At 42.8% G+C, this 13,808-nt stretch overlaps 1 protein-coding gene across 6 annotated transcripts in view; it reads left to right on the top strand.

Moving 5' to 3' along the window:
* Positions 1 to 13,808, top strand: part of Mcr (macroglobulin complement-related) — a 770,662-nt gene that overhangs the window by 688,490 nt on the left and 68,364 nt on the right. For all 6 annotated transcript variants that reach the window (XM_053773332.2, XM_053773333.2, XM_053773336.2 and 3 more), the window contains one exon: positions 7,135 to 7,310. In XM_053773332.2, the coding sequence (XP_053629307.2) occupies positions 7,135 to 7,310 (176 nt within the window). The remainder of the gene's footprint in view (positions 1 to 7,134; positions 7,311 to 13,808) is intronic.

Raw genomic sequence — 13,808 nt, 5'->3', positions numbered from 1 at the left:
CAACAGCTTTGGGTCAGACCTGGTTATCGATCCTATGTTATTCTTGTACAGTGGAACCTAAAATTTCGAATGTATCGCTAATCGAACTCTTTGAAAATCGACTGTTTTCTTTCGAACCAACTTTGTCCCTATTATCGAACTCTCCCGTATTTTCGAACCCCCGGGTACCAGACCTGTCTGCCGGCCCGCTCTGTCCGCGTCCTCGCACAGGCGCCTTGAGCCAGTCTGGCTTTGTTGATGCTTGAGTGAACGCTAACCTGTTCTCTCATTCAAACATTTTATGATTAATTCATTGTGTTTAGTGCTTGTGGGACTGTGAAATAAGCTACCATGGGCCCAAAGAAACTTTCTAGTGGTACCCCTGTGGTAAAGTTAGTGAGAAACACCATAGATGTGAAGGAAATAATACAGAAGTATAAGAGTGGTGTGAAACTTGAGCTTGCCAGGATGTATGGGAAAAACAAGTTGACCATCGCTTCTATTCTGGCAAAGAAAGACAAAATCAAGGAAGCTGATGTTGTGAAAGGTGTTAATATGACAACCAAAAAAGACTACAGACAATCGATCAGGTTGAGAAGTTGTTGCTGGTGTGGATCAAGGATAAAGAGATGGCAGGTGATAGTTGTTTCAGAGACGATTATTTGTGAAAAGGCAAGGAAGTTGCATGCTGATCTAGTACAGAAAACTCCTAGAACCAGTGCTGATAGTGAATTTAAGGCCAGCAGAGGCTGGTTTGACAGATTTAAGAAACGTAGTGGCATACACAATGTTGAAAAGCATGGTGAGGTGGCCAGTTCAGACAAACGGACGGCTGAGAAGTTTGTACAGGAGCTTAAGGTTTACGTAGACACTGAAAAATTCAAACCCCAACAAGTATTCAATTGTCAAAACAGGCCTGTTTTGGAAGAAAATGCCAAAGAGGACCTACATTACCCAGGAGGAAAAGGCACTCCCAGGACACAAGCCTATAAAAGACAGGCAAACTCTCTTGTTCTGTGCTAATGCTAGTGGTGATTTTCAAGTGAAGCCTTTACTTGTGTATCATTCAGAAAATCCCAGTGTGTTTAAGAAAAACAATGTCATAAAGAACAACTTATGTGTCTTGTGGAAAGCAAATAATAAAGCATGGGTCACAAGGCAAATTTTCAAAGAGTGGGTCCATGAAGTGTTTGGCCCCAGTGTGAGAAAATACCTCCTAGACAATAATTTGCCACTCAAGTGGCTCCTGTTAATGGACAATGCTCCTGCTCATCCTCCAAATTTAGTAGACCTCTTGTCTAGGGACTTAAGTTTTATAACAGTGAAGTTCTTGCCTCCTAACACTACTCTTCTCCTCCAGCCCATGGACCAGCAGGTCATTTCTAACTTCAAAAAAACTACAGAAAAGCAGTGTTTGAAAAGTGCTTTTAACCCTTTGAGGGTTGACAGGCCCTCTCCGAGACTCGTTCTCAGGGTCAGCCAAATTTAAAAAAAAAAAAAAAATTCTTATGAAAAGAAAGAATCTTTTCCTGATCATAATGACACCAAAAGTATGAAATTTGATGGAAAACTTACGAAATTATGCTCTCGCGAAGTTAGCGGTTTCGGCGATGTTTACGCATCGGCGATTTTGCCCACTTTGAGCCCCATTTTCGGCCAATTCCACTGTACTAGTCGACAGAAAACATAAATATTTCGCTAGAACTCCATTTTTTTTATCGAATGAGTGCAAGAAACCACCCATTTACCAATTTGAACTATCCAGTACAGTGGTCAGAATTTAGCAATTTTGCCAATTTCACACAAATTTCAAAAGATGCCAATTTCCGAATAGGGTCCAGAATAAACAAGATAGACATTACTGGCACTAAAATGACATTTCCTCTGTTCATTAGTCATGTCTCAAGGCCCCTCTTACATTCTTTTGCTTTCCACTTTGAATTTTTATTCTCACAAAAAATAGAAGATTTACTGTTATGCAGACTACTGCATTAGTGTAAAAAATGGTATAAATAATATTGGCGCACTTGCGAAAGAATATTAGACTCACCAGTTGACGTGTATTGGACGCTTGGCATGATTTGTTTACTTTTGAACTTTGGTAAAAATCGAACATTTCTGCTACTTTGAGCTCAATTTCAAGGTACTTTTCATTGTAAAACCAATCAAAATCATCTCAATTTCTGTAATATGTCTTCCATTCTATAAAATGAGACCAAGAAAACTAGAATACAACAATAAATACCATATGAAAATACAGTTCAAAGTCGCTGTTTTATTCCAAAAAAACGGTCTAAGTTTTTTTTTTCTCATTATGCACTGTGTGCTGCAGGATTTTTTTTATACTGTGCACACTGACCACATAGACCCATTCTTTCATATGTAGGCCTACCAGCTTTCTCCCACTAGATTTGAGGGCACTAGAATTTAGGCGTACTAGTACGTCAAAAACCCTGGGTCGTAAGCCGTACTAGTACGGCCGAAACCCTCAAAGGGTTAAGTAACCACACACACTAAGTTGACCCTAAGAGAGTTCTGGAGGAATCACTTCACTATCTACAGCTCCATAAGCCTTATAGGTAAGGCTTGGGAGGGAGTGACTTTTAGGACTTTGAACTCTGCTTGGAGACAATTGTGGCCAGATTGTGTCCAAAAGTGGGATTTTGAAGGATTTGAGGCTGACCCTGACCCAGCTGACCCTCTGCCTGTTGTGGACTCTATTGTGGCACTGGGGAACACCCTAGGGCTGGAGGTGAGTGGTGAGGATGTGGAGGACCACAGGGAAGAGCTAACCACTGAAGAGCTTCATCTGGAACAGTATCAGACCACAGCTGAGGAACTTGCTTCAGAGGAGGAGAAAGAGGGAGTGGATGAGGTGCCTTCTTCAAAGATTAAGGAGATTTGTGCCAATTGGAATGATGTCCAAATGTTTGTGCAGAAGTACCACAATAAGCATGCTGAAGCAAGCCATCTTTGCAACAAGTTCAGTGACAAAAATCATGTCCCGTTTTAGGGAAATCTTAAAGAGGCGCAAGAAACAGAGGACTGTGGACAGTTATTTTGTGAGACAGAGGTCCAGTGACTCTCAAGCTGGTCTTGGTGGCATTAAAAGACAGAGAAGGGAAGTAACCCCAGAGAGGGCTTTGATACCTAAAGTCCTTATGGAGGGGGATTCCCCTTCCAAACACTAACTCCCAACTCCCTCTCTCCTCCTCCCTGTTTTCCAGATGCCATCACCAATCTTCAATAAAGGTAAGTAAAAATGTTATTTTATATGTTTATTTAAATTTATTGATACATAATTGTACACTATATTTGCTGTGTGTATGTAAAACTGTAATTAATCTCTATAAAATGTATTTTTTTTGTGAATATTTTTGGATTTATGTAATGGATTAATTGTATTTCCACTATTTCTTATTGGAAATATTGCTTCACTTTTCAAACTTTTTGAATTTAGAACTAGCTCCTGGAACGGATTAAGTTCAAAATTTGAGGTTCCACTGTATTGTCACTGGGCCTCCCTCCTTATCGAAGCATATTCGTTTCTGGCTCTTCGGCTAATCTCCTTATTTTCCTAGGTCTTTTGTCTTCTATACTTTTTCCATTCTGTAATACACTTAGTTTTGGCCTCTCTACACCTTTGAGTGATTCAAGGGCTCATTCTGGTATTCCCATTGTGTCTGTTGCCCTTGAATATAAACCTCTCCTCTGCCTCCCTGTGCTTTGTGATCATGTATTCCATCATTTCATTGACAGCCAAGAAATGAGGGAGATACTAAAGTCCCAGTACAACTCAGTGTTCAGCGAGCCACTACCCAGACTAAGGGTCGACAGTCCAAATATATTCTTTATGAACGAGACCCAAAATTTGTTCATCCCAAAAACTTTGGATACTATCCAAACACCACAAGACTTTGAAAAGGCAATAAATGACATGTCCATGCACTCTGCCCCAGGCCCAGAATCATGGAACTCCATGTTCATCAAGAACTGCAAGAAGCCTCTGTCACGTGCCTTCAGCATTCAATGGAAAGGGAGCATGGACATGGGTCATCCCACACTCACTCAGAACAACAGACATAGCCCCACTCTACAAAGGTGGCAGTAAAGCAATTGCAAAGAACTACAGACCAATAGCATTAACATCCCATATCATAAAAATCTTTGAACGGGTTCTAAGAAGCAAGATCCCCAACCACCTAGATAGTCATCAACTACACAACCCAGGGCAACATGGGTTTAGAGCAGGTCAATCCTGCCTGTCCCAGCTACTGGACCACTATGACAAGGTCCTGGATACTGTAGAAGATAAACAAAATACAGATGTAGTATACACAGACTTTGCAAAAGCTTTCGACAAGTGTGACCATGGTGTAATAGAACACAAAATGTGTGATAGGGAATAACAGGAAAAGTTGGTAGATGGATCTATAACTTCCTGACAAAAAGAACACAAATAGTAAGAGTAAACAAAGTAAAGGCTGAGGTAGCTATGGTGAAAAGTTCTGTTTCACAAGGCACAGTACTCACTCCCATTTTATTCCTCATCCTCATATATGACATAGACAGAGATGCAAGCCATAGTTCCGTGTCTTCCTTTTCCGGATGACAACTGAATTGCCATGACAGTGACCTCCATCAAAGACACTGCAAGACTCCAAGCAGACATCAACCAAATCTTCAAATGGGCCACTCAAAACAATATGAAGTTCAGTGAAGGGAATTTTCTACTACTCAGATATGGGAAACTTGAGGAAATTAAAACTGTATCAGGGTATATGTACAACAAATTCTAACCATACAATAGAGGAAAAATGTAATATGAAGGACCTGGGAGTGATAATGTCAGAGGATCTTGTGTTCAAAGACCACAACAATGTATCTACCACATTGGCTAGGAAAATGATAGGATGGATAATGAAAACCTTCAAAGCTAGGGATGCCAAACTCATGATGCTTCTCTTCAAATCACTTGTTCTCTCTAGGCTGGAATACTGCTGTACATGAACTGCCCCCTTCAAGGCAGGCAAAATTGCTGACCTAGAGAGTGTACAAAACTTTCACAGCACACATTTACCTGGAGTTTACCTGGAGAAGGTTTTGGGGGTCAACGCCCCCACGGCTCAGTCTGAGACCAGGCCTCATGGTGGATCAGGGCCTAATCAACCAGGCTGTTACTGCTAGCTGCACACAAACTGACGTACGAACTACAGCCCGGTTGGTCAGGTACTGACTTTAGGTGCCTGTCCAGTGCCTTCTTGAAGACAGCCAGGGATTTATTGGTAATCCCCCTTATGTATTACGGGAGGTAGGGGGATTACCAATAGACCCCTGGCTGTCTTCAAGAAGGCACTGGACAGGCACCTAAAGTCAGTACCTGACCAGCTGGGCTGTGGTTTGTACATCAGTTTGCATGTGGCCAGCAGTAACAGCCTGGTTGATCAGACCCTGATCCACCACGAGGCCTGGTTTCAGACCGAGCTGCGGGGGCATTGACCCTCAAAACCCTCTCCAGGTAAATGTGTGCTGTGAAAGTTCTTTGTACACTCTCCAGGTCAGCAATTTCACCTACCTTGAAGTACAGTAAGGCACCTAAATTACTGGGAGCGGTTGAAGTCCCTTGATTTCTATTCCCTGGAATGCAGGCGAGAGAGATACATGATAATATGCATTTGGAAAATCCAAGAGGGATTACTACCAAACTTGCACACGAAAATCACTCCCCATGAAAGCAAAATACTCAGCAGGAGATGCAACATTTCCCCATTGAAAAGCAGGGTGCCACAAGTACACTGAAAGACAACACAATAAGTGTCAGGGGCCCCAAGACTGTTCAACTGACTCCCAGCATACATAAGGGGGATTACCAATAGACCCCTGGCTGTCTTCAAGAAGGTACTTGACAGGCACCTAAAGTCAGTACAGTGGACCCCCGCATAACGATGGCATCGCATAGCGATTTTTCCGCATAACGATTACTTTTATCGCAAAATTTTTGCCCCGCATACCGATTAAAAACCCGCATACCGATTTTCGTCCGAGACGCGTCCAATGTGCCCTCACATGTGCCGGCCGTCCCATTGTTTACCAGCCAGCCTCCGCGGTAACATCCAAGCATACACTCGGAATATTTCGTATTATTACAGTGTTTTCGGTGGTGTTTCTGGAAAATAAGTGACCATGGGCCCCAAGAAAGCTTCTAGTGCCAACCCTGTGGTAAAAAGGGTGAGAATTAGTATGGAAATTAAGAAAGATTTTGAAGGGTTTGGGGCTAACCCTGAGAAGCCTATGCCAGTTGTGGAATCCATTGTGCCTACTTCAAAGATTAAGGAAATGTGTGCAGAGTGGTTTGAACTGCAAACCTTTATAGATGAAAATCACCCTGACACAGCTGTTGCAAGCCGTGCTTGTGACTATTTCAATGACAATGTTATGGCCCATTTTAGGAAAGTCTTGAAGAAACGGGAGGTACAGAGCTCTATGGACAGATTTGTTGTGCGACAGAGGTCCAGTGACTCTGAAGCTGGTCCTAGTGGCATTAAAAGAAGAAGGGAAGTAACCCCAGAAAAGGACTTGCTACCTCAAGTCCTAATGGAAGGGGATTCCCCTTCTAAACAGTAAGAAGATAATGCTCTCCCCTCCTCCCATCCCATCAATCATCACCAGATCTTCAATAAAAGTAAGTGTCATGTAGTTGTGCATGCCTTTTTCAGTTTGTGTGTATTAAAATTAACATTTCATGTGGTAAAAAAAATTTTTTTTCATACTTTTGGGCGTCTTGCACGGATTAATTTTATTTCCATTATTTCTTATGGGGAAAATTAATTCGCATAACGATTATTTCGCATAACGATGAGCCCTCTTGCACGGATTAAAATCGTTAACCGGGGGTCCACTGTACCTGACCAGCCAGGCTGTGGTTTGTATGTCAGTTTGCATGTGGCCAGCAGTAACAGCCTGGTTAATCAGACCCTGCTCCACCATGATGCCTGGTCTTAGACTGAGCCACGGGGGCGTTGACCCCTGAAACCCTCTCCAGATATACTCCAAGCATATTAAGAAATTCTCTTTGAGTGATATTTTTGATGCACTAAAATTATTCCTAAATGTGGTGTTCAAATATTATAAACAATTTTTTTTCCTTTTACGCAGGTTGGCTGTGAGCCTGTGGTGTTCAGTTTCCTGCTGACCGTACTGCAGATGCGCCACTGGAAGGAAATGGCTCAGGAACCAGCACTGAATGAACGGGAAGTTTTTCAGCACCTTGCTTTACTCTACCAGACGCTCCTTGTTTACCAAGGACGCGATGGTGGATTCAAGTATTACAGGTCAGTTTTGGATCCTTCTCTTCACTCAAGAGTTAATTTAATATGTTTATTATGCACCCCATACCCATCCTGTGGGCGGTAGTCAAAAGATTACAGAGGTACATAATTGGTCCAGGGACTGGACTCCAAAGTTTTGCATAGCTGAGCAAGTTACAAAGGTAATGAACTAGATCTGGTCACAGTCAATAATGTGGTATTTTATTTAGGTATTTTGGGTCAGTTTTGAGTATCATTACAGCTTCAGGTGTTGTATAAATGTGTAGTAAATGGCTGGTAAATATCAAAATGGTATACAATACCAACAGGTTGGTAAGTAAGACACATAGGCAACAATTAGGCATCTTTATTCCAAAGCGTTTCGCCTGGAAACGTTTTGGAATAAAGATGCCTAACTGTTGCCTATGTGTCTTACTTACCAATGGCTGGTAGTCGATAATCTGTGTAGTGGAGGCTAGTAGTCGACAGACTGTGTAGTGAATTGCTGGTAGTCGACAAACTGTGTAGTGAATGGATAGTAGTCAGCAAACTAGGAATGTAAAACATTACAGCCTAAACAGTGCTTTATCAACTCGGTGATAAATAGACTTGATAAAACCCTATATTATAGGACTAAATGTCAATTAATATAAAAGGCTTGCTGTCTCATGCCGAACTTGCACACGAAAATCACTCACTACGAAAGCAAAAGACTTGGCAGACGATGCAACATCCCCCCAATGAAAAGCAGGGGTGTCACTAGCACGTTAAGAGACCATACAATAAGTGTCAGGGGCCCGAGACTGTTCAACTGCCTCCCAGCATACATAAGGGGGATTACCAACAGACCCCTGGCAGTCTTCAAGCTGGCACTGGACAAGCACCTAAAGTCGGTTCCTGACCAGCCGGGCTGTGGCTCGTACGTTGGTTTGCATGCAGCCAGCAGCAACAGCCTGGTTGATCAGGCTCTGATCCACCAGGAGGCATGGTCACAGACCGGGCCGCGGGGGCGTTGACCCCCGGAACTCTCTCCAGGTAAACTCCAGGTAATAAAAACCTTCAGTTTTGTAATTTAATGGTTGCATGTCCTACCTCATAATGCTGTACCTTTTAGTAACTTAGTCCTGATGAAAAATGTGCCTGAATATTAGAGACACATAATGGATCCAGGGACTGGACCCGAAAGGTTTCATTCCAGTAGAGCTTGAGTTACTATTACTTGGAAATTACTATCTCTCAATATGTCTTATCCCATTAACATATTAACCTGGAGTTTACCTGGAGAGAGTTCCGGGGGACAATGCCCCCGTAGTCCAGTCTGTGACCAGGGCTCATGGTGGATCAGGGCCTGATCAACTAGACTTTTACTGCTGGCTGCACACAATCCAACATACGAGCCACAGCCCAGCTGGTCAGGTACCGACTTTAGGTGCTTGTCCAGTGCCTGCTTGAAGACAACCAAGGGTCTATTGGTAATCCCCCTTATGTATGCTGGGAGGCAGTTGAACAGTCTTGGGCCCCTGACACTTATTGTGTTGTCTCTTAACGTGCTAGTGACACCCCTTCTTTTCATTGGGGGGGATGTTGCATTGTCTGACGAGTCTTTTGCTTTCGTAGAGAGTGATTTTCATGTGCAAGTTTGGTACTAGTCCCTCTAGGATTTTCCAGGTGTATCTCTCCTGCCTGTGTTCCTGGGAGTACAGGTTCAGGAACTTCCAGTGCTCCCAGTAATTGAGGTTCTCTCTACACTTTCTAGGTCAGCAATTTCACCTGCCTTGAAAGGTGCTGTTAGTGTGCAGTAATATTCCAGCCTAGATAGAACAAGTGACCTGAAGAGTGTCATCATGGGCTTGGCATCCCTAGTTTTGGAGGTTCTCATTATCCATCCTGTCATTTTTCTAGCAGATGCGATTGATACAATGTTATGGTCCTTGAAGGCGAGATCCTCCAACATGATCACTCCCAGGTCTTTGACATTAGTTTTTCGCTCTATTGTGTGGCTGGAATTTGTTTTATACTCTGATGAAGTTTTAATTTCCTCATGTTTACCATATCAGAGTAATTGAAATTTCTCATTGTTAAACTTCATACTGTTTTCTGCAGCCCATTGAAAGATTTTTCAGCAAATATCTCCATTATCAGAGCGAAGCAACAAAAATTATATATGTAGGAGAAAGAAATGAAAGGGAGGAGGGTGGAGGAAGTAGAGAGAATTTGGAATATATTATACTATATGGTGTACTTAAATATGGGTTTAGCACTTCCACATATGTAAATATAATAATAAGATACACTAGAATGAGAACAGTGTGGATTAATTGTTGCAAACAGCCTTCCGACATTTTAAATCATCGTTAAATGCTTAAGAATACCTACTTACACTTACCTTGCAACAACCATTCTGAACAATCATTCTGTGCCGGCCTATTAAATATAGGCTGACACAAGATAAATTGGGCAGGGCCATCCTGCATTGCATTTACACTAGATTAATTGGTGTGGGAGGCATAGTACATTGCAGGGGGGGAGTACAGTGTGAGGATTGGATTACAGTGTGGGAGGGTGGACACTATAGAGGTAGAGTATGATGTTTTATTAGTGGAGTATGGGGCTAGTATAATGTGGGGAGGAAAATGGAGAGCAAATGTTAAGTGTTGTCAATTATGATGATGATGATGATGATGAGAGGGAGAGAGAGAGAATGTCAACATATCATAATTGTTGGTGACCTCAACCAACACCTTATACAGAGGGACTTTGATGACCTTCTTGCAGTGTTTGACATGAGAAACTTTGTTGATTTCCCTACTCACATCTCTGGCTCCTCCCTTGACCCAGTAGTGAGTGATCTGGCAGAAGGTATAGTCACTTGTCAACCCCTCGGCTACATTGGATCATCTGACCACAAGGCTGTTTTTATGACACTTAAGATCCCAACAGAACGAGGTGAGGAGTCCACACGCACAACCTGGCTATGGGAAAGAGGTAATTGGCCAGCCCTTTGCTCTGAGCTCACCACCACCGATTGGAATGCTCTTCTCCAAGGGGATGTTGACAACCAAGTGAAAGCCTTCACTGGACACATCCTTAAGCTACAACAAGAGCACATTCCTCACCGGCAATATGTGACGAAGCCTACAGATCAGCTTTGGTTTGGCTTTCGTTGTAGAGAGGCTGCTACTGCTAAGTACAAAGCATGGCGAATGTATAAGAGACATCCTACCACCTATACTTTACCTTTGATATACCTTTGAAGAATTTCGAGAGTATATCTACTCTCTGAGCCCGGCCATGGGCCAGGCTCATCTGGTGCTTGCCTGGTCAACCAGGCTGTTGATGCTGGAGGCCTGCTGCCCCACATATCCATCACAGCCTGGTTGATCTGGCACCTGGTGAAGATACTTGTCTAGTCTAAGACCCCGGATGTTGATACAGTGTTCCCTTATTGTCCCCACCGCACCCCTGCTCCTCACTGGGTTTATTTTACACTTCCTCCCATATCTCTCACTCCAGTATGTTGTTATGGCAGTGTGCAGATTTGGGACCAAGCCCTTGAGTACCTTCCAGGTATATATTATCGTACCTCTCTCTCCTCCGCTCCAATGAGTACAAGTTCAAGACTCGCAGGCATTCCCAGTAGTTTAGGTGCTTTACTGGCTCAGTGTGAGCCGTAAACGATCTCTGTATTTGTTCCAGCTCCAATATTGCTCCTGTCCTGAACAGGGCCGTCAGCACTGAGTAATATTCTAAGTGAGGGAGCACTAGCGATTTGAAGAGTGTCACCTTCAGCATTGTTTCCCTTGTTTTGAAAGTTCTCAATACTCATCCAGTCATCTTCCTGGCTGTTGTGATCTTTGTCTTGTTATGGTCTTTAAAAGAAAGGTCTGCTGACATAATTATTCCTAGGTCTTTTACGTGTTCCTTGTGTTCTATTTGGTGACCCTCTTGAGTTTTGTATATAGTGCTCCTTTTGAGTTCTTCATTTTTTCCATACCTAAGCAGCTGGAACTTATCACCATTGAACGTCATGTTGTTTTCCACTGCCCACTGGAAAACCCTGTTTATGTCTTCCTGTACTTTTTCAGTGCCCTCTACTGTACTGACTTTCATGCTTATTTTAGTGTCATCTGCAAATGATGATACAAAAGTGTGCCGGGTGTTTTCGTCTATGTCTGCTATGAGGATGAGGAACAGCAGAGGTGCCAGGACAGTGCCTTGGGGCACTGAGCTTTTGACCTCACTGATGCTGAATCTTGCCCTGTTCACTATTACTTTTTGTGTTCTGTGTGCTAGGAAACCAAAAATCCATCTGCCTACCTTCCCCATAATGCCCTTGGCCTTCATTTTGTGCGCTATCACTCCATGATCGCATTTGTCAAACGCCTTCGCAAAATCTGTGTAAATCACATCTGCGTTTTGGTCGTCTTCCAGTGCCTCCGTAATTCTGTCATAATGGTTCAGCAGCTGTGACAGACATGATTGTCCTGCTCTAAATCCATGCTGCTTCGGGTTATGTTGGTTGTGCTGGTCCATGAAATTTGTAACCTGCTGTCTCATCACTCTTTCGAAGATTTTTATGATGTGAGAGGTTAGGGCTACTGGTCTGTAATTTTTAGCTAGTGCCCTACTGCCTCCCTTGTGCAAAGGAGCTATGTCTGCACTCTTTAAGGCCTCTGGTATTTCACCTAGATCTAAGCTCTTTCTCCAAAGAATACTGAGGGCTCGTGCTAGTGGTACTTTGCACTTCTTTATAAATAGAGCATTCCATGAATCTGGTCCAGGTACTGAGTGAGTGGGAATGTTTTCCATTTCTTTTTCAAAATCTATGGGATTTGTACTAATGTCAGTTAGTTGGTCTGTGCGGCCTTCTTCTGGAGTGAAAAATATTTCTGTATTTTCTACCTTGTTGTCATTTAGTGGGTTGCTGAACACCGACTCATACTGTTCTTTTATGATTTCACTCATTTCCTGTTCATCGTCAGTATATGAGTCTCCTCTCAGTAGTGGTCCAGTTCCACAGGTAGTTCTTAGCTTGGATTTTGCGTAGGAATAGAAATATTTTGGGTTTCTTGCAATATCCTGTATGGCTTTTTGTTCCCTTTGTACTTCTTCTGTGAGGTATGACATCCTAAGTTTTTGCTCTAATTCTAATTCTAATTCTCTCTGCTAAGTCTATCTTTCCTCTGTTGTAGCATATTTGTGTTTTTAAGCAGTTCAGTAATTTTTCTTCCTCTGTACCATCTCCTACGCTCTATCTATATCTGATCTTCCTCTGGGTTTCCTCAACAGTACATGTTTCATACATACTTTGTATGCTTCTGTATTCAGCTTCTCTAGGCACTGGTGGGGATTTAGGGTGCTCATGTCTGATTCCCAGGGTATGTCTGATAGCTCTTGGTTTATGTTTTCCCAGTTTATTCTATGGTTGTTAAAATTAAACTTACTGAACATCCCGTCTCTAACTTTAGCGATGCAGTTTCCTACCCCTGAGTTAATAATAGTTTGAACCTCTATGATGTTATGATCAGAGTAAATAATTTTGGAAAGTTGTCTCTGATCAGTTCCTCGTTGTTTGTGAATATCAAATCCAGGGTGTTTTCATTTCTAGTGGGATCAATTACCTGTTGGTTTAAAGAGTACCTTTCACAAAACCTCATTATTTCCCTGTTATGTACCTGTTGAGCCAGGGTGCTTCCCAGGGATATTTCTGGTATAACAGGAACTTGCACAGGCAAGCCTGTAGGCATACGGGTGATGTTCAAAAGTGGGCCATTGCTAAATGGGAGGTGGACACATAAAGAAAGCTAGCATCAGGTAGGGTAGGCTCCAAAACCTGGTGGTCCCTGGTCAAGGACAGACAAGGTTATCTGCCTGATGAACTCATTCCACCTCTAAATCGACAGAATAGGACCACCTCTACTAGTAGTCAAGAGAAGGAGGACCTCTTTGCTACCAAAATGCAAGTTCCTGATCCAGCAAGGGACCCTCCTTGGCTAGCTGCAAGAACTGTGTCAAAACTGTCAGTGGTGACAATAAGGCAGGAGGAGATGCATTTCCTTCTTAAATCGCTTGACCAGAAAAGGCTGTGGGCCCAGACAAGTTGAGACCAAGATTGCTGAGAAGATGTGCAGACCAGCTAGCAGCACCTCTAACTCGTATCTTTCAACACTGCCTAGTACAGTGTAAATGGCCCTCTCTGTGGAAAGAGGCAAATGTAGTCCCAGGTCACAAAAAGAAGAGCAGAGCAGAAATCAGCAACTACAGACTAGTATCACTCCTGTCAATCACTGGTAAGATCCTTGAGACAATAATCTCAAGACAAATGACAGAGTTTTTTGACTACCATTCACTACTTTGTGATCATCAATATGGCTTCAGGAAAGGTTACTCTGCTGCTGATCTGTTGTTAAACCTCTCCACTAAGTGGCACCAGTCACTGGATGACTCCAAAGTCAGCTGTGTGGTAGCACTGGACATTGCTGGTGCTTTCGACCGGGTGTGGCACCAGGGCCTCTTAGCAAA

This window comes from Cherax quadricarinatus, chromosome 17, assembly GCF_038502225.1.
Source record: "Cherax quadricarinatus isolate ZL_2023a chromosome 17, ASM3850222v1, whole genome shotgun sequence".
Lineage (NCBI taxonomy): Eukaryota > Metazoa > Arthropoda > Malacostraca > Decapoda > Parastacidae > Cherax > Cherax quadricarinatus.
The sequence above is the reverse complement of the archived record's forward strand: the minus strand, read 5'-3'. Positions and strand labels throughout refer to the sequence as shown.